Below are 24,341 nucleotides of genomic sequence, written 5' to 3'. Positions count from 1 at the left end.
GGGTAAAATTGTTTATCAGGTCAACATTTATCTGCTCTGAAATTTTTAGATGAATCGGACAACCCGTTGTTGGGTTGCTGACCCTGAATTGTTAGTTTTAAGGAAATTTTGCTGTTTTTGGTCATTATCTTGAATATTATTATTGATAGAGATAAACTGTAAAAAACAATAATGTTCAGCAAAGTAAGATTTACAAATAAGTCAACATGACTGAAATGGTCAATTGACCCCCTTAGGAGTTATTGTTCTTTATAGTCAATTTTTAGCTCACCTGGCCCGAAGGGCCAAGTGAGCTTTTCCCATCACTTGGCGTCCGTCGTCCGTCGTCGTTAACTTTTACAAAAATCTTCTCCTCTGAAACTACTGGGCCAAATTAAACCAAACTTGGCCACAATCATCATTGGGGTATCTAGTTTAAAAAATGTGTGGCATGACCCGGCCAACCAACCAAGATGGCCGCCATGGCTAAAAATAGAACATAGGGGTAAAATGCAGTTTTTAGCTCACCTGGCCCACAGGGCCAAGTGAGCTTTTCTCAGCACTTGGCATCCGTCGTCCGTCGTCGTCCGCCGTCGTTAACTTTTACAAAAATCTTCTCCTCTGAAACTACTGGGCCAAATTAAACCAAACTTGGCCACAATCATCATTGGGGTATCTAGTTTAAAAAATGTGTGGCATGACCCGGCCAACCAACCAAGATGGCCGCCATGGCTAAAAATAGAACATAGGGGTAAAATGCAGTTTTTAGCTCACCTGGCCCAAAGGGCCAAGTGAGCTTTTCTCAGCTCTTGGCGTCCGTCGTCCGTCGTTGTCCGGCGTCGTTAACTTTTACAAAAATCTTCTCCTCTGAAACTACTGGGCCAAATTTAACCAAACTTGGCCACAATCATCATTGGGGTATCTAGTTTAAAAAATGTGTCTGGTGACCCGGTCAACCAACCAAGATGGCCGCCATGGCTAAAAATAGAACATAGGGGTAAAATGCAGTTTTTGGCTCATAACTCAAAAACCAAAGCATTTAGAGCAAATCTGACATGGGGTAAAATTGTTCATCAGGTCAAGATCTATCTGCCCTACGTACCCGTTGTTGGGTTGCTGCCCCTGAATTGGTAATTTTAAGGAAATTTTACTGTTTTTAGTTATTATCTTGAATATTATTATAGATAGAGATAAACTGTAAACAGCAATAATGTTCAGCAAAGTAAGATTTACAAATAAGTCAACATGACCCACATGGTCAGTTGACCCCTTTAGGAGTTATTGCCCTTTATAGTCAATTTTTAACCATTTTTCGTAAATCTTAGTTATCTTTTAGAAAAATCTTCTCCTCTGAAACTACTGGGCCAAATTAATCCAAACTTGGCCACAGTCATCATTGGGGTAACTTGTTTAAAAAATGTGTGACGTAACCTGGCCAATCAACCAAAATGGCTGCCACGGCTAATAATAGAACATAGGGGTAAAATGCAGTTTTTGGCTTATAACTCAAAAATCGAAGCATTAAGAGAAAATCTGACAGTGTTTAATTGTTTATCAGGTCAAGATCTATCTGCCCTGATGTTTTCACATGGATCGGATAACCTGTTGTTAGGTTACTGTCCTGAATTGGTAATTTTAAGGAAATTTGCCGTTTTATGTTATTATCTTGAATATTATTATAGATAGAGATAAACTGTATACAGCAATAACGTTCAGCAAAATAAGATCTACAAATAAGTTTACATGACCAAAATAGTCAATTGACCCCTTAAGGAGTTATTGCCCTTTATAGTTAATTTTTAACATTTTTCATAATTTTTGTTAATTTTTAAGAAAATATTTTCCACTGTAATTACTGGGCTAAGTTCATTATAGATAGAGATAATTGTAGCAACAAGAATGTTCAGTAAAGTAAGATCTACAAACACATCACTATCACCAAAACACAGTTATATCATGAATTTATCTGTGTCCATTGTTTAATATGCACAAGACCAAGGTGAGCGACCCAGGCTCTTTAGAGCCTCTAGTTAACAATTTTCATAAAATTTGTAAATTTTTACTAACATTTTCCACTGAAACTAATGGGCCAAGTTCATTATAGATAGAGATAATTTTAAGCAGCAAGAATGTTCAGTAAAGTAAGATGTACAAACACATCACCATCACCAAAACACAACTTAGTTTGTCATGAATCCATCTGCTTCCTTTAATATTCACATAGACCAAGGTGAGCGACACAGGCAGTTTAGAGCCTCTAGTTTTATATATTGCTTTTAACCACAAAACTAAGTCTAAGTTCAATTTTTGGAAGTGTCACTTTTTGTCCATTTGTTTTTGATGCGTTTTGTTATTTGATTTTGCCATGTGATTATGGACTTTCCGAATTGATTTTCCTCTAAGTTCAGTATTTTTGTGATTTTACTTTTTAACAGTTCTTGAGTTATGTCCCTTTTAGCATTATATGCAAGTCGGGGCATCATTTGTGTCCCTATTGATACATTTAACATTTATTTTATAATGGTATGAAGTTGTCTGCATTAAAGTTAGACATTTTTTTTCCAGACTTTTTGTTTTTATGTAATTTGTTTTGTTTGTGCCTTGTATCTTTCTTTTGAATTAATATGAATATGAAAATGTGGAATAGATTCCAGTGAGTCAACTCTCCATCCAAGTCGCATTGTATTAAAAATTAATTAGTACTTAGAGCATGGTTGAAAGTATATAAATTGTTGCAGGATGATTTTTTTTTTAATTTTATGACTGGAGAATTTCAGAAAAGGAATCAAAAGTCATAGATACTTGGGAACAGGACAATTTTTTTTAGCCTCCCCCTTTTTAATGACTGCAAAAAATTGTGTGGTCGTATATTGGCTTCCTCAGCATTGTCCAAAAGAGATTTGGTTTCTAGACAATGATTTAAGTATAAGTAAATAGAGATCTATGAAATTTGAACACAAGGTTTATAACCACAAAAGAAGGAAAAGAATGTTTTTGGGGGTTATGGTCCCAACAGTTTAGGTATTACGGGACAAAAAGGGGCCCAAATAAGCATTTTTGTAGTATCCAGACAAAACCTTGTTTGGATCTCTCTGAAATTATACCACAAGTTTCCATACCACATTAAATTGTTTTGAATTACCTCCCTTACATTGCTTTTAAATTGTGGCTACAGAAATGTTGTATTGTCTTGAGGTGATTAGCTGTTAATTTATTTTTAGAAGTTACTATTAATTAATTTTAGCCATGATTATGTATGTCATTTTGTATTTTAAGACTTTTATAATGTATTTAAATGGGTAACTATTGATGCAATATCCATTGGAAATTTGAAATTAGATTATGACCATATCTTTAAGGAATGAATTTTTATACGACTGCAAAAAATGAAAAATTTTTGGTTGTATATTGGTATCACGTTGGCGTCGTCCAAATACTTTTAGTTTTCGCCCTCTAACTTTAGTAAAAGTGAATAAAAATCTATGAAATTTTAACACAAGGTTTATGACCACAGAAGGAAGGTTGGGATTGATTTTGGGAGCTTTGGTCCGAACAGTTTAGGAATTAGGGGCCAAAAAGAGCCCAAATAAGCATTTTCTTGGTTTTCGCACTATAACTTAAGTTTAAGTAAATAGAAATCAAATCTATGAAATTTTGACACAAGGTTTATGACTACTAAAGGAAGGTTGGGATTGATTTTGGGAGTTTTGGTTCCAACAATTTAGGAATTAGGGGCCAAAAAAGGGCCAAAATAAGCGTTATTCTTGGTTTTCGCACAATAACTTTAATATAAGTAAAAAGAAATCTATGAAATTTAAATACAAGGTTTATGACCACAAAAGGAAAGTTGGGATTGTTTTTGGGAGTTGAGGTCCAAACAGTTTAGGAATTAGGGGCCAAAAAGGGGCCCAAATAAGCATTTTCTTGGTTTTCGCACCATAACTTTAGTATTTATAAGTAAATAGAAATCTATGAAATTTAAACACAAGGTTTATGACCATCAAAGGAAGGTTGGGATTGATTTTGGGAGTTTTTGTCCCCACAGTTTAGGAAAATGGGACCCAAAGGGTCCAAAATTAAACTTTGTTTGATTTAATCAAAAATTGAATAATTGGGGTTCTTTGATATGCAGAATCTAACTGTGTATGTAGATTCTTAATTTTTTGTCCTATTTTCAAATTGATCTACATTAAGGTCTGAAGGGTCCAAAATTAAACTAAGTTTGATTTTAACAAAAATTGAAAACTTGGGATTCTTTGATATGCTGAATCTAAACATGTACTTAGATTTTTGATTATCGGCCCAGTTTTCAAGTTGGTCCAAATTGGGGTCCAAAATTAAACTTTGTTTGATTTCAACAAAAATTGTATATTTGGTGTTCTTTGATATATGCTTAATCTAACCTTGTATTTAGATTTTTGATGTTTGGGCCTGGTTATCAAATTGGTCCACATTGAGGTCTAACGGGTCCAAAATTGAACTTTATTTGATTTCATCAAAAATTGAATTCTTGGGTTCTTTGATATGCTGAATCTAACCATGTATTTTGATTTTGGATATTGGACTATAATAGGTAATGTCCAATTTAAAATTTAAAGTTTTTAAGTTTAAGTTCTGAGACCACATTCATTATGTTTCAGAAACCTTTGTTGTGTCAACTATTTAATCACAATCCAAATTCAGACCTGTATCAAGCTTGAATGTTGTGTCCATACTTGCCCCAATGTTCAGGGTCCCAACTCTGGGGTGGTATAAAGCTGCGCCCTGTGGAGCATCTGGTTCAATGTCAGATGACATCCGACCTTTTGTTAAAGGTCATATGGCTTTATAATGAACCAAGTTTGAGTAATAATCAATTAAACTTATAATTGGATTGTTTCAGACCAAATGTAACATATCTTTATTACAATAAAGCAAACATTTTGCACTTGTTCTTTTATATATATCTTTAAAAATTAGGGGAAGAAAAAAAAATAATCAGAAGAAATACAATAGGTCTTTCCACAGAAAAGTGGAAAGACCTAATAAAAAACCAATTGTTCAGAGAACAATTGAAAGTCTTTCCACATCAAAGAAATTTTGAAAAGAAGCAAGTTTCTTCATACTGATTCAATAAATGAATGGTTTCCATATACTTTGAGTTAAATAAGGGAGATAATGAGCTACTTCCGCTGAAGTAAACGTCACTTCCAGTCTCATATGATAGCTCCTTTAACACTTGATTCCAAAAATATAAAGTTTCTATATACTTTTACCTTTTATCCAGGAGATAATTGGCCACTTCTTAATCTAAAGTCACTTTTAGTCTACAGTGATGAGTTTTTCATGAAAAAAGTGCAAAAATGGCTACTTCCGGTTTTCTCAAGGTCACTTCCGGTTGGTGTTTTACAAGGTCATATGTCACCCAACATTTTGTTACAGGTCATATAGCTATAAAATGAACCAAGTTGAAGTAATAATCAATTAACCTGATAATTACACATTTCAGGGGCACTAACTCAAATAAGATGCCATGAGATTGTTTCAGACCAAATGTAACATATCTTCATTACAATTAAGCAAACATTTTGCACTTGTTATTTTATTTATACCTTTAAAGGTGTTGTAGAAAATGCCAAAACAAGGAAAAGTCAACATTGAGAACTTGACCTTGACCTTTGACCTTGACCTTATTTTCTAAGTTAGGACCCAGGGGCTCAAATAAGAATATTCCAGGGTTATCCGGATAACGGTTTATGAGTTAAAAAACATGCTGACAAATTTATTTCATAAAGGTAGATGACGCCTATAAAATTTCTTCGAATCGCTTTGATCCAAATAAGCCAAATATTCATGAGGATGTAACGAACAAGTTAGAAATTTTTTGTTGTTGATATCTTTTTTTGTTACGAAGGAGATGCACACATTTAATAAACAGTAAATAGGGAGATAACTCTTACAAAGAAAATGGTTTGGCTTAGCAGGGTGGAATTTAAAAGTGCATACTCTATACAATACAATATATTAAGTACAGCTCTTTATAAGAACCAGGCAGGGTGCCATATACATGTTTATGAGGGTTTCAAATTTGATCTATAAATGGCCTAGAAGAAGCAGTAACTGAATACTGCTCAAAAAATGAATATGAGTGGGAAAATACGAGTGGTTGCTATGGTTATGGGCACTCTATTTTTTGGTTGTGAAGCATAGTAAAATCTTTTAAAAATTAGCTAAATCACTACAATTCGGTGCCTGATTATGAATAGAATCAAGCATTTTTCATTAATTTTCATATGTAACTTTGATAAAACTTGATTTAAGCATCATTTTAGTTAAGATTGCATGTAAACCAAATTTGTAAATTTTTTGAAATTGAAAATATCTAAGCAACATATTGCAAAACAAATATTTATTGCAAGAACAAAATTAGCCGTAAGAAAAAAAAAAAAAAAAAATTATACTTAAAAACCTTCTTTCCACATCAAAGAAATTTTAAAAAGAAGCTAGTTACTTTATTCTGAAGCGATACATAAATGGTTTTGATATACTTTGAGTGAAATAAGGGGAATAATTTGCTACTTCAGGTGAAGTAATTGTCTCTTCCAGTCTCAAATGATAGCTTCTTTCACACTGGTTCCAAAAATGTATAGTTTCTATGTACTTTAGCCTAGAAACCAGGAGATAATTGGCCACTTCCGGTTGATCGAAAGTCATTTCTAGTCTTGAGTGATAGGTAAATGTATTTAAATTACAAAATATATGAATTCCGAGTACTTTTTCATGAAAAAAGTGCAAAAATGGCTACTTCCAAATTTCTCAAGGTCACTTCTGGTTGTCTTTTTTCAAGGTCATATGTCACCAAACCTTTTGTAAAAGGTCATATGGCTTTATAATGAACCAATTTGAAGTAATTATCAATTAATCTTATATTTGGACAATAACTCCTATAAGAGGCCATTGGATTGTTTCAAACCAAATGTAACTTATCTTCATTACAATTAAACAAACATTTTGCACTTGTTCTTTTATATATATCTTTAAAAGTGTTTTAGAAAATGCAAAATATAAGCAAAAGTCAAAATTTAGAACTTGACCTTGACCTTTGACCTTGACTTCATTTTCTAAGTAAGAACCTTGGTACCGCAAATATAAATGTTCCAGGGTTATACGGTTAACAGTTTATGAGTTAAAAAAACATACCAACAAATTTATTACGTAATGGTAGATAACTCTATAAAATTTCATCTAATTGCCTCGATCCAAATTAGCCTAAAATTCCTGAGGATTTAACGAACAATTTGTAAAAGAAATGTTGTTGATATCTTTTTTTGTTATGAAGTAGATGCACACATATGATAAACAGTGAATAGGGAGATATCTCAGCAGTTTGAAATTTAAAAGCTCATAAACTATATGATACAATAAGAGAAATATCTGAACAATTGAAGGTCTTTCCACATCAAAGAAATTTTGAAAAGAACCTAGTTTCTTAAGACTGGTTTTAATATGCTTAAAAGTGAACTTAAGGAGATAATGTGCTACTTCCGGTTAAGTAAATGTCACTTCTGGTCTCATATGATAGCTTCTTTCACACTGATTCCAAAAATATATAGTTTTATATACTTTTGCCTGTAAACCCGGATATAATTGACCACTTCCGGTTTACAGAAAGTCACTTCTAGTCTTTAGGGATAATTCAATGTATTTAAATTTAAATTACATATATTATATTGATTCTGAGTACTTTTATATGAAAAAAGTGCAAACATAGCTACTTCCAGTTGTCTCAAGGTCACTTCCGGTTGTCATTTTTCAAGGTCATATTTCACCTAATCTTTTGTTGGAGGTCAAAAGCAAAAGTCAAAATTAAGAGGACCTCCTGAGGATGTAACGAACAATTTGTTAAAAGAATTTGGTCGATATCTTTTTTTGTTTCAAAGGAGATGCACACAGATGATAAACAGTGAATAGGGAGATAACTCTTACAAAGAAAATGGTTCGGCTTAGCAGGTAGAAATTTAAAAGTGTATAAACTATATGATACAATATTAGAAATATCTAAGCGACATATTGCGAAACAAACATTTATCGCAAGAACAAAATTTGGCGGAAAAAAAAATAGCTTCTTTCACACTGATTCCAAAAATATATAGTTTCTATATACTTTTGTATGTAGAATGAGAGATATTTGGCCACTTACGGTTTGTTGGAAGTCATTAGTCTTCCTAATCAGTTTATGTATCTATATGACAAAATATATGGACTCTGAGTACTTTTATATGAAAAAATTGCAAAAAAGGCTACTTCCGGTTTTCTCAAGGTCACTTCCGGTAGTCTTTTTTCAAGGTCATTTGTCACCTAACCTTTTGTATAAGGTCAAATGCCTTTATAAAGAACTTAGTTGGAGTTATAATCAAATAACCTCATATCAAGACATTTCAGGGGCACTAACTCCTATAAGATGCCATTAAATTGTATAAGACTGAATGTAGCGTATCTTCGTTACAATAAAGCAGACATTTTGCACTTGTTCTTTTATATGTATCTTTCAAAGTGTCGGAGAAAATGCAAAAACAAACAAAAGTCACAATTGAGAACTTGACCTTGACCTTTGACCTTGACCTCATTTTCTAAGTTAGGACCTAGGGGCTCAAATAAGAATATTCCAGGGTTATCCGGATAACGGTTTATGAGTTAAAAAACATACCGACAAATTTATTTTGTAAAGGTAGATAACTCCTATAAAATTTCATCGAATCGCTTCTATCTAAATTAGCCAAAAATTCCTGAGGAAGTAACGAACAATTTGTTAAAAGAATTTCGTTGATATCTTTTTTTGTTATGAAGGAGATGCACTCTGATGAGAAACAGTGAATAGGGAGATAACTCTTACAAAGAAAATGGTTTGGCTTAGCAGGGTGAAATTTAAAAGAGCATAAACTATACGATACAATATGAGAAATATTTAAGCAATATTGCGAAACAAACATTTATTGCAAGAACAAAATTTGACAGAAGAAAAAAATAATAATAATAAGAACAAATACAATAGGTCTTTCCACAGAAAATTGGAAAGACTTAATAATAATCAGAAGAAAACCAATAGGTCTTTCCACAGAAAAGTGGAAAGACCTTATAATAATCAGAAGAAAACCAATAGGTCTTTCCACAGAAAAGTGGAAAGACCTAATAATAATCAAATGAAAACCAATAGGTCTTTCCACAGAAAAGTTGAAAGACCTAATAATAATCAGAAAAAAATCAAAAGGTCTTTCCACAGAAAAGTAATTATCAAATCAATATCGTCAAGAATAACCCCCAAAAAAAGTGGAAAACTGATTATTTTAGAATGTTCTAAGATCTTCTAATTCAAAGGATCATAACTTCGCACAAAATCATCATACTGGAACAAAATTCGCACTTGATTGTGTTGATCTGTAACTTGTCATGATAAAATAATATACCCAATATCAAATCAATATTTTCAAGCATGATCAAAAAAGTCTTAAAAAATGATTTGCTGGGCTGATTGGTGGACAAACTGACTGACAGACAGAGAGGCGCAGTGCAAACCTTAATTCCCATTCGACTTCATCGGTAGGGGGGAAAAGAACAGTCACACACATGGCATACCCATCCTCACTTCAGTTTATAAATGACCCTATTTATCGTAATAGAATTGAATCAATTCATGGAAGTGATAAATTTGTTGTAAATTTACACATGGCGTGATATTCGTTAATTTTATACCTTGCTAACACTCAAGATAAAATTTGAAAATCATGGCCAAGGCCATATGGAAATTTACAAAAAATCTATTGCTTTCATGCAGATTTGCTTATAATGAAGTATATCCTTTATCAAAAATAGATTATTATCTAAATAAAAGACTTCACTTCATCCCAAAAAAATATATATATAATAACATTCAGAAAATAAGTTTATACAGAATAACAAACAAACCTACCAATAATTCTTCCAAAAAAAATACCTGTAACCTAGACCTGTAACCTATTATGATAAAACAATACACCAAATAACAAATCAATATTTCCAAGCATGAAGAAAAAAGTCTAGAAAACTGATTTTAATACCAGACAGACAGAAAGATGGACGGAGTGCAAACCTAAAGTCCCCTTTGTCTGTCTTTTTTCTGTGGTTAGCTAGTCAAAATGTACTATTGTATTGTTTATTTGGGAATTTCTCTGTCCTGAATATTCTTGCATTTATTTGTACTGTATTCCTGTCCATATATTGGTGTAATTTTAGTGTTATATTTAACATTGCCATAAAAGTGTGAGGTTTGGCTAGACACAAAACCAGGTTAAACGGACCATTTTTTCTTTAAATTTCCTGTACCAAGTCAGTAAAATGGCAGTTCTGATCTTATAGTTCGTTTCTGTGTGTGTTGCAATGTCTTTTGTTTTTTGCACTTCAGTCTTTCTCTTATTTCGTTGTTTTTCTCTTATAGTAGATGTGTTTCCCTCGGTTTTAGTTTGTAACATGGATTTGTTTTTGTCTCAATAGATTTATGGCTTTCAACCAGCAGTATACTTCTGTTGCCTTTATTTACCTCTATCCATTGCATGCAGCAATACGGGTTTTGCTTTTATCTGGCAGAAGTCCTTACTGGTGCCTCCCATGTACCCTCAAAAGTCTGAAATTTCTTTTCTGAAGCCATTTTTGAAGCCATTAGCAAAATGCAATGAAAGGAATATGTAAATATACATTTGATTTTATATTTCAGCAAACAAAATTAAGGGAAATGTACAAGCAAGAAAATACAAAGTGCTTAAAGGTAGAGGGACAATTGAAAGAAGATAAGGTTAAACAACAAAGAATGGAGACAGAAATCATATTATTGAAGGCTAAGGTAATTTGTTTCAACAATGATTAATGTTAATTGCTAGGGAATTTCAAAGGAAGAAACCAGATTTTTTCATCAAGACTTGCTATTTATTCAAATCATTAATTGAATATGTCAGATAATTATGTTAAAGATCTTATGAAACAAAAAGGAATTTTAATAAAAAGTGATGTGAGATAACAACCAATCGATACATCATGCTTTATACAATATATGGTATTAATAAAACTATTGTACGCTCTAAATTACTTCCTGATCAACCACTCTCTTGGTTTGGATTCATAGGCAATATTGACATGAAGTGAGTTAATACTGAACAAGAACTTGAGAGCAATTCTACATAACTGTCAAAGAGATATCAAAATACTCAGAAATGTCCATGTAAGTTGTTTCAGTACAATAGATTTTAAACAGGTTATGGAGTACTGTATTGCCATACAATACTCTCGGAATGCTTGTTTCATGTCAGATATTCAAATAATCAAATCTTCTACTGTGGATTAATCATAATTCGATGGGAAGCAATTTTCATGGATTTCTTGGGCACAGGTAAACCATGAAATTAAATGTTCAACAAATGACAAATTTTCTGTAGGCTTGTTGTATGCAGACCTCAGAAAAACCACGAAATTGAAAATCAACGAACATACAAGTTCCCCTTTATCCACGAAAATTGGTACCCACGAATATAAATGAACCCACAGTATTATATATTAATTTTTTTTTTTTTAAATTTTAGGTGACACACCTGTACAAGCAATTAGAACAAGGCAAGTCAAAGCCTCACAAGCCACAGGACAAATTACAAGCCCCAGTGAAACCAACAAAGATAACAAAATCATCATCACCAATTGAGTCATCTTCTTCATTCATAGAGTCAGAACTTATAGCCTCAAGCTCAATGACAGGAGTAAAATCAAAACTGGTGGAGCATAGCAAGAAAATGTCAAATTATGAATGTGAACGATGTCAAGCACAGTTTGAAGATGAAATGGAACATTTATGCCACATTAACAAGTGTTTAGATTGATATCTGTAATGCAATCCTGAATGCAATATTCTTTGTAATTTTAATTATGGTTCATAGTTTAAATTTATGGATGTACCTGCCAAAATTTTCGTATGAAATCATCGGGAATTACTTTTGTCTGCTATAAAAAAAACAAGTTGCTTTCTTTAAAAAAAAAAGAAAAGCAATACATGAACCTAAGACCGCTGAATGCCGGGTCACCAAAAGATTGTTGCTGAATTTGTGTTTGCTTTTGAATTGAAATAATTGACTGTGAATAGAAAAAGCCAAGTGAAAGTATATATTTACAGCTTCTATTTGAATAGTTATTTGAGAGCTCGACTATTTTATTTATTACTTGGGAATGTACATAATTTTTCCGATTATAACCCTTTGGCAAATCCTAATTTCTACTAACCGGATGACTTATGCAAATTGCACAAACCTATCGCAATATAAATTTATGCACTCAGTTTGCTTTATAATGTGGAATTCTGGATGCATTTATTTTATCTATCATATCTTTATATTTTGTTTCCTACATGAATGCCTTTATATTCTCAACTCGTATTTGAAGCTGTCTTGGCATGCAATTGATTGGGACCTCTTATGAAGAGACTTATTTTGGATTCATAAAACATCTTAAATTTTAAGGATTTCCTGATTTTACTTAAATCAATTCAAACATTCTACAGGGAAACTTAGTTTTGCCGAAGAATTTCTTAATTCAGAAGTTTATGAATACCTGTACACACTTTCAAAATAACCAATGTATATAAAAAGGTATGTAGATATAAAAAACGCTAGACACGAGTTAAGTCTACAAAAAAAACATCAGTGACGCTCGAATGAAAAAAGTTAAAAGTCTAAACACATTACAAAGTTAAGGAATCTATTCCTTGGATAGAAAATCCGTAGCTTTTCGAAAAGGTCAAAGTCTATAATAGGACAGTGACTCAAAAAAGAAACAAAAGAGAAACAACTTGAGGTCAGAATACAGTTAGTAATGATGACCGTGCTTGAAAGTCACTTGTAAAGCTCTTTCTGCCGTGTCCTGAATTTAGATAACAAAAACGAAAATAAGCTTTCACGAGTGAATTTAATAGTATTACATGCAAGTAGTATTTTAGCGCACGAAATAGTAAATAGAAAGCATCTCACTTATACTCAGGAAAAGAATACGCATTTGCGTCATCACATATCTTAAACTAATATTGAATTCGAATGTCAAACGGCCTACATTAAATGTTTTGATTCCGGATTCATTGACATTTATCCGGAATTTTTGAGAACGCAAACCGATAGTGTGCTTTTGAAATGTGATCTATAATGTGAATGAATCAACACGTGTAGGATAGTTAGACACACAATGAATACAATTTTCAAAACCGTACCATGATAGTACAAATATGTAGATGCTATAAGGTTAAACTATTAAAACAAACAAACAAAAATTGAATTAAAGTTTTAAAATACGTTACCGTTCCTGTTAGTATTTTTTTTCAAATTCTTTTGAATATTATATGTAATATCAATAAAAAGCGTCAAGTATTTACGGATGGACATTTTATTTATCGAATGAATTTATTTTTAAATTCTAACATTCCACTATGTGAATATATTACTATACAACATATAAGCAAAGACTTCTAAATCCATACTAAAAGTATAAAGTAATCAACATTATGGTTGAAATTAAATTTAGTTGTAATTATTGTAAATTATTTTAACGGTTGTTGTGAGCTGCAAGGATTTAAAATCATGCTTTATGAATTGAAAACACACAAGTATTTTTATTCACGACCGTTTAAAATTTAAATATTTAATAAATTGATCTTACTTTCTGGTTTATGGATATATTACAATACACAAAAATAAATAATAATTACTCATAAAACCTAAATACTAAAATGGTATGAAATATTTAACGTAGAAGTATAATGATTATTGTTTATACACTTTTTTTTGTAGGATTCAAGAATTTATTTAGATTTAATTTTTATGTTTCCTTTACAAATGAATATTTAAAAATAGCAATGCAGAGTATCTTGTCATATAAAATACTTATTTCTTAATTGCAACTCTGAAAATATTCTGATTTCAATCATTGTTAGTTTCTTCAGAAACATAAATACAGTATATATTTTGTATATATTTCTTTGATTCCGATTGTATTAAATACTTTTGATAAGAATATTATCTTTCTGTTTTCGATCTAAATATTAATATTTTAACCAGAATGTTCTCTCCCGTAAGTCTATGATGAAATACACAGTAATTCCGTGGTTAATTCTTAAAACATAATTAGTTAACATGTTATCGAGACAACAGACAATACCACGTTATAATTGACCCAGATACACACAGTGTACAGTGGTCGATTTAAAACAAATATAATTGCGTCGTCAAGGGCCATCAAGGGATCATAACAGATAACGTAGATAACAACCTGTTAAGACCTGTATAAATGACCGAAAACTTTAGAGACGTTCCGAGAATTTTATTCTGACTTCCGGCCGAGAGATATCGAGTGGACCATAGACACATCCAAAACTCGCCAATATATAAGCATGAACCCCTTTTCATTTTGTGTTGGATGTTATTTGACTCACGCAGCTACGGTGGCACATGCTGCTGCGATTTTTCAGGTTGAACAATTAAAGCTCTTTGATTTCTTTCTTACTGATAATCCTACAGTTTGCCCCTGTCCCCTGTAAAGTTGTTTTCACGTAAAGGAGGCTTTACTTTTAACAAACAAGAGAGTGTTTTTACTTTAAATAGTTATCAAAGGTACCAGGCTTATAATTTAATACACCAGGCACTCGTTATGTCTACATAAGACTCATCAGTGACCCTCAGATCAAAATAGATAGAAAACCAAACAAGTATAAAGTTGAGGAACATTGAGGCATACCTGTCAACTGACCCGGATTCTGTGGGTGTGACCCGAGATTTTCACAATTCTGAGGGTTCACCCGGATCACCCGCCGGGTCATTGAAATAACCCGGAAATTCCGAAAATGACCCGATTTCACCCGTATTTCTTAGCCTTGAGATTGATTTTCATAAGTAATATTCCTTTGAAATACCGGCAAATTCGTAATTCTTCCATGAACATGCAGTTCATCTAGCTATGTAAACTGTCAAATTAAGTGACCCATTAAGTGCATGGCTTCACTTGACAGCTTTGGTGTCAAACACACTGTTGATTAACACCAATTACCTTAGCTTTAAGTCGTAAATAAATTGCCCTGTTGTTTTACAAAGATATTTCAACTAAGATTTACTTCCCCTTATTTGTCACCATTCAAAATTATTCCTTATATTTACGTTTTATGGGTGGAAAAGATTAAATCATAATAATATAAAATTCAAATACATATTGAAAAATAACTTTTCATTATTTTTATACCTTTAGGCCACACCAATTTAATTTCTTGTTCTACGGATTTTTGGACTCCAAAATTTGGGGCGAGCGAGCGATTTGAAAATTTTAATAAAAAAATATTTAATTTGCAAATTTTTGAGGCGAAGCTTGAAAAGTAAAGGCGAGCGATTATAATTTTTTTTTTTGTAAACATAAAATAGTAGGTTTTGACAATATTAAAGCTTGATTTATCACTTGTACTTTGACATTTCTTTCATTTCTGAAGTATTTTTTCCCTGTTCACCAAGAAATATTTAAATCTGGTCTATGTATGTGTTACTGACAATGCGACCCAAGTCATAATCAGTTTGGGGACAACCCCTTAATGTTATAAATATCTCTTTTACATGTTTTATGAGGGATCAATATAAGTTATAATCATATTTGTTTGTACAAAAGGGCTCATATTTTCTCAAAGAACTATATATCTATCTATCTGGTATTGAATGGTCAAAACATGTCCAAGAATTTTGTAATATTCCTGGACTTTAACCATGTTAACACATTTACTTTAACAGTTTAATATTATTCAAAATAAGTGGACCCCTCTTATAGAAAAAGTTGTTTAAAATATGATGTAACTCTCCTCTTTTTGAGTACACAATTCTAAGTCTTCAAAGGTTTTGTATAGAAGAACTATACAAATTCTTGGTATTTCTATTTTCTTTTCTACATCAGTAAAATGACCCCTTGTCTGAGGGAGGGTTGTTCTCAACCTGATAATAACAAACACAGGTCAAAGTACGGCCTTTTACACAGGGCTTTGATACAGACCAAACAGCAGGCTATAAAGGACCCCAAAATTATTAGCGTACACAATTCGAACAGGAAAACCAACGATCTAATTTATATATCATGTATATCCAAACGGGAAAATACCAATGAACAACATCAACAAACGATAACTGCTGAACGACAGGCCCCTCAATCAATCAGGACTCAGGTGCATAAACATGCAGCGGCTATGGATAGTTTTGTTTCGCCAGCATACAATATAATTGCAGATGAAGGCAAATCCTTCAGAAGTTCTTAGTACTTTATTCTAACAACGAACATGTTTTGATAGGGAATATAAGTGAGGGGGAAAGTAACCAATTTTTTGTTCTTTACAGGTCTTCCCGCTGTTATGAATTTATACGGAGCACCCCCGCTTTGGATCAATAGGTTTCATGCTGAAACAAATATTCTCACAGATATTTCCAAAGTGTGGTGGGGTGCTTTTATGTTTAAAATCGTTATATACAGGTTAGACTGTGATTTAAAAAACAAATGTTGATATATTTTTATAATATTTACCAAAAAAACGGTGCGGGAAATGGACATGATTACATTTCCGGATGCGGGAAGCGGGAATATAAAAAAAAATAAAAAAATTCTGTTTTGACAAAAATAGGTGCGGGCGGGTCCGTCGAACAAGGAATCAAATTGTTGTGGCCTAATATACAATTTAAAAAAAAAAAAAGTTGAAAATTATTTTTTACATTTATACTTCCTTCCTTTAACTGTATTACTATATTTTATCATAGTCTAATTTCTTTGTCAACTGAGAGCCGACCGTGCAAGGGCTGTATAGCCAGTCAAGGTCGTTAAAAACTTCCATTTGTTTGTCAACTGAGAGATGAATGTTCATACATGTAATACCTCTACATGATATGTTTAAAGGCTAGTAGTCTCATTTTAAAATTACATTTGAAAAATAAATTTTAGATGATGACAAAAAGTAAAGGACATAAGACTGTGATACACAAGTTTATAAAAATAAAGTGTAATGAAATAATAATAAATAAGGTTTAAAATACCATAACCAAGTGAACATACATTGATGTTTTGGTATCTTTGATATACATTATAAGAAAATGTACCATAAATACTGAAATTCAGCTCGAAAAAGTTCGTACGCGTTATGACCTGAGATTTGATTCTTCAATGCAGGTCATGACCTGCATTTTCATCGTCACAGGTTGACAGGTATGATTGAGGACCCAAAATTCCAATAAGTTTTGCCAAACACGGCTAAGGTAACCTATGCCTGCAATAAAAAAAAAAAGTAAAAGAACTTTGAGGAAAATTCAAAATGGTAAGTCCCTTATCAAATGACAAAATCAAAAGTTCAAACACATCAAAGGAATAGATAACAACTGTCTTATTCCTTAATTGGTACGAAAATCCTTAGTATTTTAAATAAGTTATACTTTTATAAACAGTAAATTTACAAAAATGACCATATAACATTAAGTGTCTGTCAGATGTAAATATCAACTTCTAAAAATATATAATGTAGGTGACATCTTGACATAATTACAAAGGTGCATGGTAGTGCCTAAAAGTATTGAAGGTATGTGCATCTTATGAGTTTATACAGATTCTTAACATGTAACGTATTAAAGGGTACTTATCAAATTACATTTAATTGAGAATGTAAATGGGGAATGTGTCAAAGAGACAAAAACCCAACCAAATTGCACACATCAGCTGAAGGCCACCAATGGTTCTTTAAAGAAACTCCGCGCACCCGGAGGCGTGCTTCAGCTGGCCCCTAAACAAAAATGTATACTTGCTCAGTGATAAGATGTCATACACCAATTTGGACAGGGTTTTTTTACCTATGTTTATTTATAATCCAGACAAGTTTCTATTTTGTGTGTATTTTGTAGATGTATTCTTAGTTATTCTTTAGTTACTTAACTTAATTTTGAATCCATATTGAATCATAGAAAAATGGGTTTTAAACCACCACCAATGATCATATGAATAGGAGTAACTTAATTGCATCCATGGTAAAATTCACATCAGTATTAATCTAATAACTGACGTCTTGTTTTACAAATATATAGAACACTTTGATAAAAGTCCTTGCTTACTTATATGATTAGAAATAGATGCCTGTAAAATCTTGTCATTGCTCATTGTTAAAAGTTTACTTTTTGTTGACTTCACATGTCGATTTTTCATTGATATTGTTATATTTATAAATTAACTGTTTACAAAATTTTGAATTTTTTGAAATAATAAGGCTTTTCTACCTCAGGCATAGATTACCTAAGCTGTATTTGGCAACACTTTTAAGAATTTTGGATCTCAATGCTTTGTACTTTATTTGGCTTTTTTTTTAACTTATTTGGATTCGAGCGTCACTGATGAGTCTTTTGTAGACGAAACGCGCGTCTGGTGTATATATAGACAATAATAGTGCATTGACTTGACATATCGTTGATATGTCAAGTCAATGCACTATTAATTTGTCTTTATACTGCAATCTAAAAAAAACATTTTCAATTGTTGTTTAATGCGTTAAGGTTATTTATTTGATTTAAATATTGGGGGAAATATCCTTTAAAAAGGCCTCGCATCATGCTCGCGGAGAAATATACAACACAATGAAATTACATTTACCTGTTGAAATTAACACTCAATGGTGAACGAAATCGTTTAGTAATGACTTAATTATCAACCATAAGCATAATACATAATGATATATAGGTTGCAAACAAAAAATATTAACAAATTAAATGTTTTTCCAATAATTGCATTTGAAACCATGTTGAGTTATTCCACGCATCGTTGTATGCATTTGAAACAAGAACAGGTTGATGAGGTCGTATGAATAATTCATTATTATTTCGGCAATTTCTATTTAAATATTCATGAGGAAAAGTGATATCGGGTCAGTGACTGTATATGACATAGAAATATACTGTCATCGCATTTTGACTGCTCAAATAGAAGGAGTGCAGTATAAAAAAAATTTAGTCCTGGTATCTATGATGAGTCTATTTTCATAACATTTTACTTTTTCTGTGGATATTTCATCTGTTGATACTGTGAACGTGTTATGGATATTTAGATGTATTTTAGCTAAGTTAAAAGACATGCAAAGTCAAACCATAAAAATACAAATTGTTTAGGTTCGAAGAAAATTTGTAAGATTCCGCTGCTATTTTTGCTAAATATGTACACTTTGGGTACTCAATGTAATTTAGGTACTGTGACACTAAACATTTGCATACAAGTGATGAATAGTGTTGATATCTTTTAAACAAAGGTTTGTTAATGTTAAATTAAGTGCCTCTTCAGTGATATCTTATTTTGTTTCAGTGAGATATATTGGAAGATGCATTGTAGCAACAAATGGTTAGTGAATAATTAGTCCCCCATTAATGCACTCTGCCTGTCTGTCTGTCTGTCATCTGTCCGTCTTTCTGTCTGTCATCCGTCAGTCTGGCAAATCAGTTTTCCCAACTTTTGAAGATATTGATTTAATATTTGGTATGTAGTTTTATCATGACAAGTTTAGATCTTGTTCCGGTCTGATGATTTAGTCCAGAGTTATGGTCTGTAGAAAAAATCCATATCTAATGTTTTATAGGTACTATGTTAAACCATATTTCTGTACAAAGGGAGATCACTCATTTTTTTAAAGACATTCTTTGGTAAATTGTTTGAAGAATTTTGTGCCAGGTTTGTTTGTTATTTTGTGAATGCTATATTATATAAAAAAATATTAAGTGAAATCCTTTAATTAGATAATAATCTATGTTAAGGTATATATTTCATTACATTACATTGTGTAGATAAAAGTGGTTGACATTTTATAGATAAGTTAAAAATCTATATAAGTTTATGACAAATGAAAGAAAAAATATTCCGTACTATTAAATATATTTGATTATGATTTGAAAATAGATATACATGTACATTGTATTACATCATATCTGATTTTAGAGATATTTAATATCTAATGTTAGAGTGTTTTCCACACATTTTTTCATCATGCTTGAAGATATTGATTGATAATTAGTTTACAGTTTTATCCTGACAAGTTACAGATCAGTTCAACTTTTAGTTTCGGTCTGATAAATTTGTACAGAGTTCTGGTCCTTGGACTTGAAAAATTCACTCATATAATCAGTTTTCTACACAGTTTTAAGTTATGCATGAAGATATTGACTTGATATTTTTCTTTTTGTTTACACCATGACAAGTTATAGAACAAGTTAACATTTTCTTCCAGTAATTTTACCCGATAGGAACCTTGTATTTGCCATGCAATACTCTACGAATGCTTGTCATTCACTGGTGTTAAACTGATAATCGTAACTGGAATTACGACGATCCCAATATGGCGACGGCAGACTGAATAGGTAAAATATTTCTCTTAAATGTAGCATGTCTTTGTCAATAGTTAGTAGCTGCAAGGTTTTTCTATACCATGTTACGGCCGAAATCACCTTTAAAAATTTTACAAGAAGTATTACACTTTTACTGTCAACTTAACTGTCAAAATATGAGTCCAATCTTTTATCTTTATCTGTATCCGGAAATCTTCTCGGAATCCAATCTGATTATTACGTTCACTACTAATAGTAGGGTGTATGGCGTACGGAAAGGGTCAAAGGTAAAAAGAGCAGCATAAGCTATATTTGACGTACCAAAAGAGTCAATATATATTTGTCTGGTTAGGCTGCATTTTAATCGCATATGCTATATTACAAACACTGACTATGCTATATTAGTGTAAGATATTAGCAAGCGAAATCGAGGGAATTGTGCAAATGATGATACAAGCATGAAAATTACCACAAAGCATCATTATTATATTCTTTTTAATAAATAACTGCTGGCCATTCAAAAAAAAAAAAAATTCAAGATGGCCTCGTCCATTTTCTAAAATGGCTGTTTCTTCAGTTTGAAATTTTTTTGTTGAACTTCTTTGAGTAAAAACCAATTATCAGGTTTGGCGGCTACCTTCTTTACATCACATATTTATTAAAAATTAATATTTGATACATCCAGTATTTGCGCATGCGCGAAAATGTTACAAAATTCTTTCAAAAATATTTGAACTATTTACTATAAATTTAGTGTTTTTGGACTTCTAGTGATATTATGAATTGGTTTGATAACATGTTTCAAGGTTATGATACACATGTGTTTAACACTTTTGCGCATATGCAAAATATTTAAAGACATCAAGAGCGATTTGTATGCACTACCAGGCAATTCTCAGGTATTCGTTGGATAAAGCGAAAATGTGATGAGAGAGAAACATCAATTGTAACTGCAAATGGGTTTAATTGAAACATTCTGCGATTTGCTGATCCAAATTGGGACGCATTGATCGTTGGTGGGGCAGCAATGGTTAATTCCAGGTCACAAAGTTGGGCAACAATATTTGATGAGTATGCAAATGATGTCATACTGCCTTACATAAAATCTTGCATCGATAAGTATTCAAGAGTAGACATTGTATTTGATGTTTACTAAATGAATAATTTAAAGGCTGTGACAAGACAAAGGCAAGGCTTTTGTGCTAGATGGAAAGGTGATGGTTCTGGTAGAACACCAAGGGTTTGGAGTAGTTTTCTCTGTGAAGATGACAACGAATCACAATTGTTCAAGTTTCTTGCTGAAAAAAGAGACTAATAAAAATGTGTATGTTATTCATGGTGAAAATATTCTTTGCAATTTCAATAAGGATACTTCCCATCTACCACTTGTAATCATGAAGAAGCAGATACACGAATGTTTGTCCATGTTCGGCATGATTATGAAAAGTGTTGTTAAATGTAATTTTAGGTAGTACTGACACAGATGTAATAGTATCAAGAATTGCAGCAATCGCAAAACTAGGTAGAACACATTGTGGATAGGTAATGGAAGGAATAAAGACTTTTGTTGGCTTCCTGTACGTGACATATCAAATGCGGTTGGTCCTAAAGTAGCTGCTCTTCCTTTCGTCCATGCATTCAGTGGATGTGACACTTTGTCGAATTGTCGTGGGAAAGGGTTTAAATGAATCGATAAAAGTGACGCCATTCAAATTCGCACATGATCTGTGTATTATGATAATAAGCATTGTGTATACGCGTCATAACAATTGTTTGGGGCAACATTTAGAGAGAAGGGAAATTGATTGGACGTACGGACGGACAAGGTTAACACTTCATATTAATGAGGGGGGGCAAGGGGGGTCCCCATAACAGCAAAACAGTGAATTGATTTGGTGAAAAACAGATAACAAGGAATTGAAAAGGGACAATAACAGATAACATTAAATGTAATATGAAAATAAATCTGTCCAGGACCAATCCAGTAGATGACTCGTAGATCTTAGTATATAACTTGTGGTATGGACCTAGAAAATTGTAATTTGTGTAAACAAGACGTTTCGGCCGTTGAGGCAGTTCTGCCTTGGTTGATTTTTTTCCGTAACTTGTGTAATAAGTTATAGTATGGATGTTGATTTTTTTCTGAACGAAATTACTAGTTTCTGTTTTTGATATACGGATATTTTTAATCTAGGGCATTTGAGGGATCAATTTTTAATGATTTAGGTTTTTTTATTTAATTTTTGAAAGTAGTGCAGCCAGTGACACTTTATTATCAATTTGATTTTTAGCTTTTTTTTATTTCTGAAAAGCAATATATATACATTTGTACTTTACAAGTAATAAAAAAAAACATTGATGCACAATATATATTTTTTATTTAATGACCTCATGATAAAACTTACTTATAAAATACAAAAAAAACCAGATCAGTGGAGACAGGACATGTTTTAAACTGACACAAGCATGCCTGTTATGGTTATTCTGATAATAGAAATTGGCTCAAGTGACAATTCTGATAGTATAAAATAGAAATTGAACCTACTGAAAATTTGGATGACACCAAGTGAAACACCAATCATGCATCTTATGTGAAATTATAGAATATGGAAAATTTGGGAACAGCATTGTAGAAGCTGTAGGATTTGTAAAAGGGTATTTGTCGAAAAATTAAACTGAAGACACATCTTTATTTGCATCAATGGTTTCTGAGCTTCAATTTTCGCCATGTGAAGCAGTTAAAAAGCTTTTAAAAATATGGTGGTCAGGGTTCTCTTTCATGTAAATGAAAAGAGAGGGAGTAGCACTAGCTTATAATATAAATGCTAAAAGAAAAAGATGTTGTATAATTCCCAAAGCCATAATTCAATCCCATACCACTTAGTAATGTAAAACAATTCAAAGGAGAAAACTAACTGCCTAATTTATCCACAAAATAGTGAACGAGAAACTTAGTAACACAGTAACAAACTATAACCACTGAATCCAGGCTCCTGACTTGGAAATAGGCACATACAGAATGTGACTGCGTCAACTTAAGCATGCTAGTTGGTGTACAATCCTCCCCTAATCTGGGACAGTGGTGTAATAGTACAGCATAAAGATTATTATGTGGTCATTGAATAAAAAATCTATAGGGTGTACCAATGCTTTTTTTATAACAAAATCCATACAATAAGTTATTGTACAAGAAATAAGTGAATTATAATTTGTACAAAATGCTTCATGTTCACAGACAACGGAATTTATTACAAAGGATAATAATAATATATACTGGAATGGTCCTGGGTCCAATTGATTTTAATATGTTTATGTGATGTATGTTACTGAAATTCTTCTGCAAATACAGGGCCACCCGATATTACCAGTAGAAAGACCCCAATAGATATACATTGTAAGAAGATGTGGTAAGCGTGCCAATGAGACTATTATCCATTCAAATCACAATTTTCAATTATCTTCAATTTCTACGGAAGTTTGGCTGTCAAAATGCTAACATTCCAATTTTCAATAACAGTTAACAGCAAATAGATTCTCACAATAACAGATAACAAAATAGATAATAGTCCTATAACAGCTAACAAAGAATAAGACAATAACAGCTAACAGTAAATATATTTTCAGAATAACAGATAACAAAGAATTAAAATGCCCAATAACAGCATAACAGTTAAACCCCTTGCCCCCCTCATTAATGCTCCATCCGCTGTGTCGGGGCTTAATAAATTCAGACGTTTGTTATACTGAAATTGTACATACTCGACAAATTCCCGACTATCTCTACGACCAGGTCGAGCTGGTCGGGTCAAGATCGGGCTGAGATCGATTATAGTTGATTCGGTCTAGCTAAAGTTGAGTAAAGATCGTCTTGAGATTGTGAATTGGTCGGAATTCGAATATGTTTTTAATTAGTGGTCGGGTGGGAGTCTTGATGGAGACATAAATGAGTCGTGAATGGTCGAGTTACTTATA

General features: G+C 32.2%; 1 protein-coding gene across 3 annotated transcripts in view; it reads left to right on the top strand.

The window, feature by feature from the left end:
• LOC143044716 (uncharacterized) overlaps window positions 1-14,509 on the top strand; it is a 51,413-nt gene extending 36,904 nt beyond the window's left edge. For all 3 annotated transcript variants that reach the window (XM_076216804.1, XM_076216802.1, XM_076216803.1), the window contains 2 exons: window positions 10,706-10,831; window positions 11,565-14,509. In XM_076216804.1, the coding sequence (XP_076072919.1) occupies window positions 10,706-10,831; window positions 11,565-11,855 (417 nt within the window). In that variant the 3' untranslated portion in view covers window positions 11,856-14,509. The remainder of the gene's footprint in view (window positions 1-10,705; window positions 10,832-11,564) is intronic.
• The last annotated feature ends 9,832 nt before the right edge of the window (window positions 14,510-24,341 follow it).

Source organism: Mytilus galloprovincialis, chromosome 9 (assembly GCF_965363235.1).
Source record: "Mytilus galloprovincialis chromosome 9, xbMytGall1.hap1.1, whole genome shotgun sequence".
NCBI lineage: Eukaryota > Metazoa > Mollusca > Bivalvia > Mytilida > Mytilidae > Mytilus > Mytilus galloprovincialis.
This window is presented reverse-complemented; position numbering and strand designations above follow the sequence as displayed.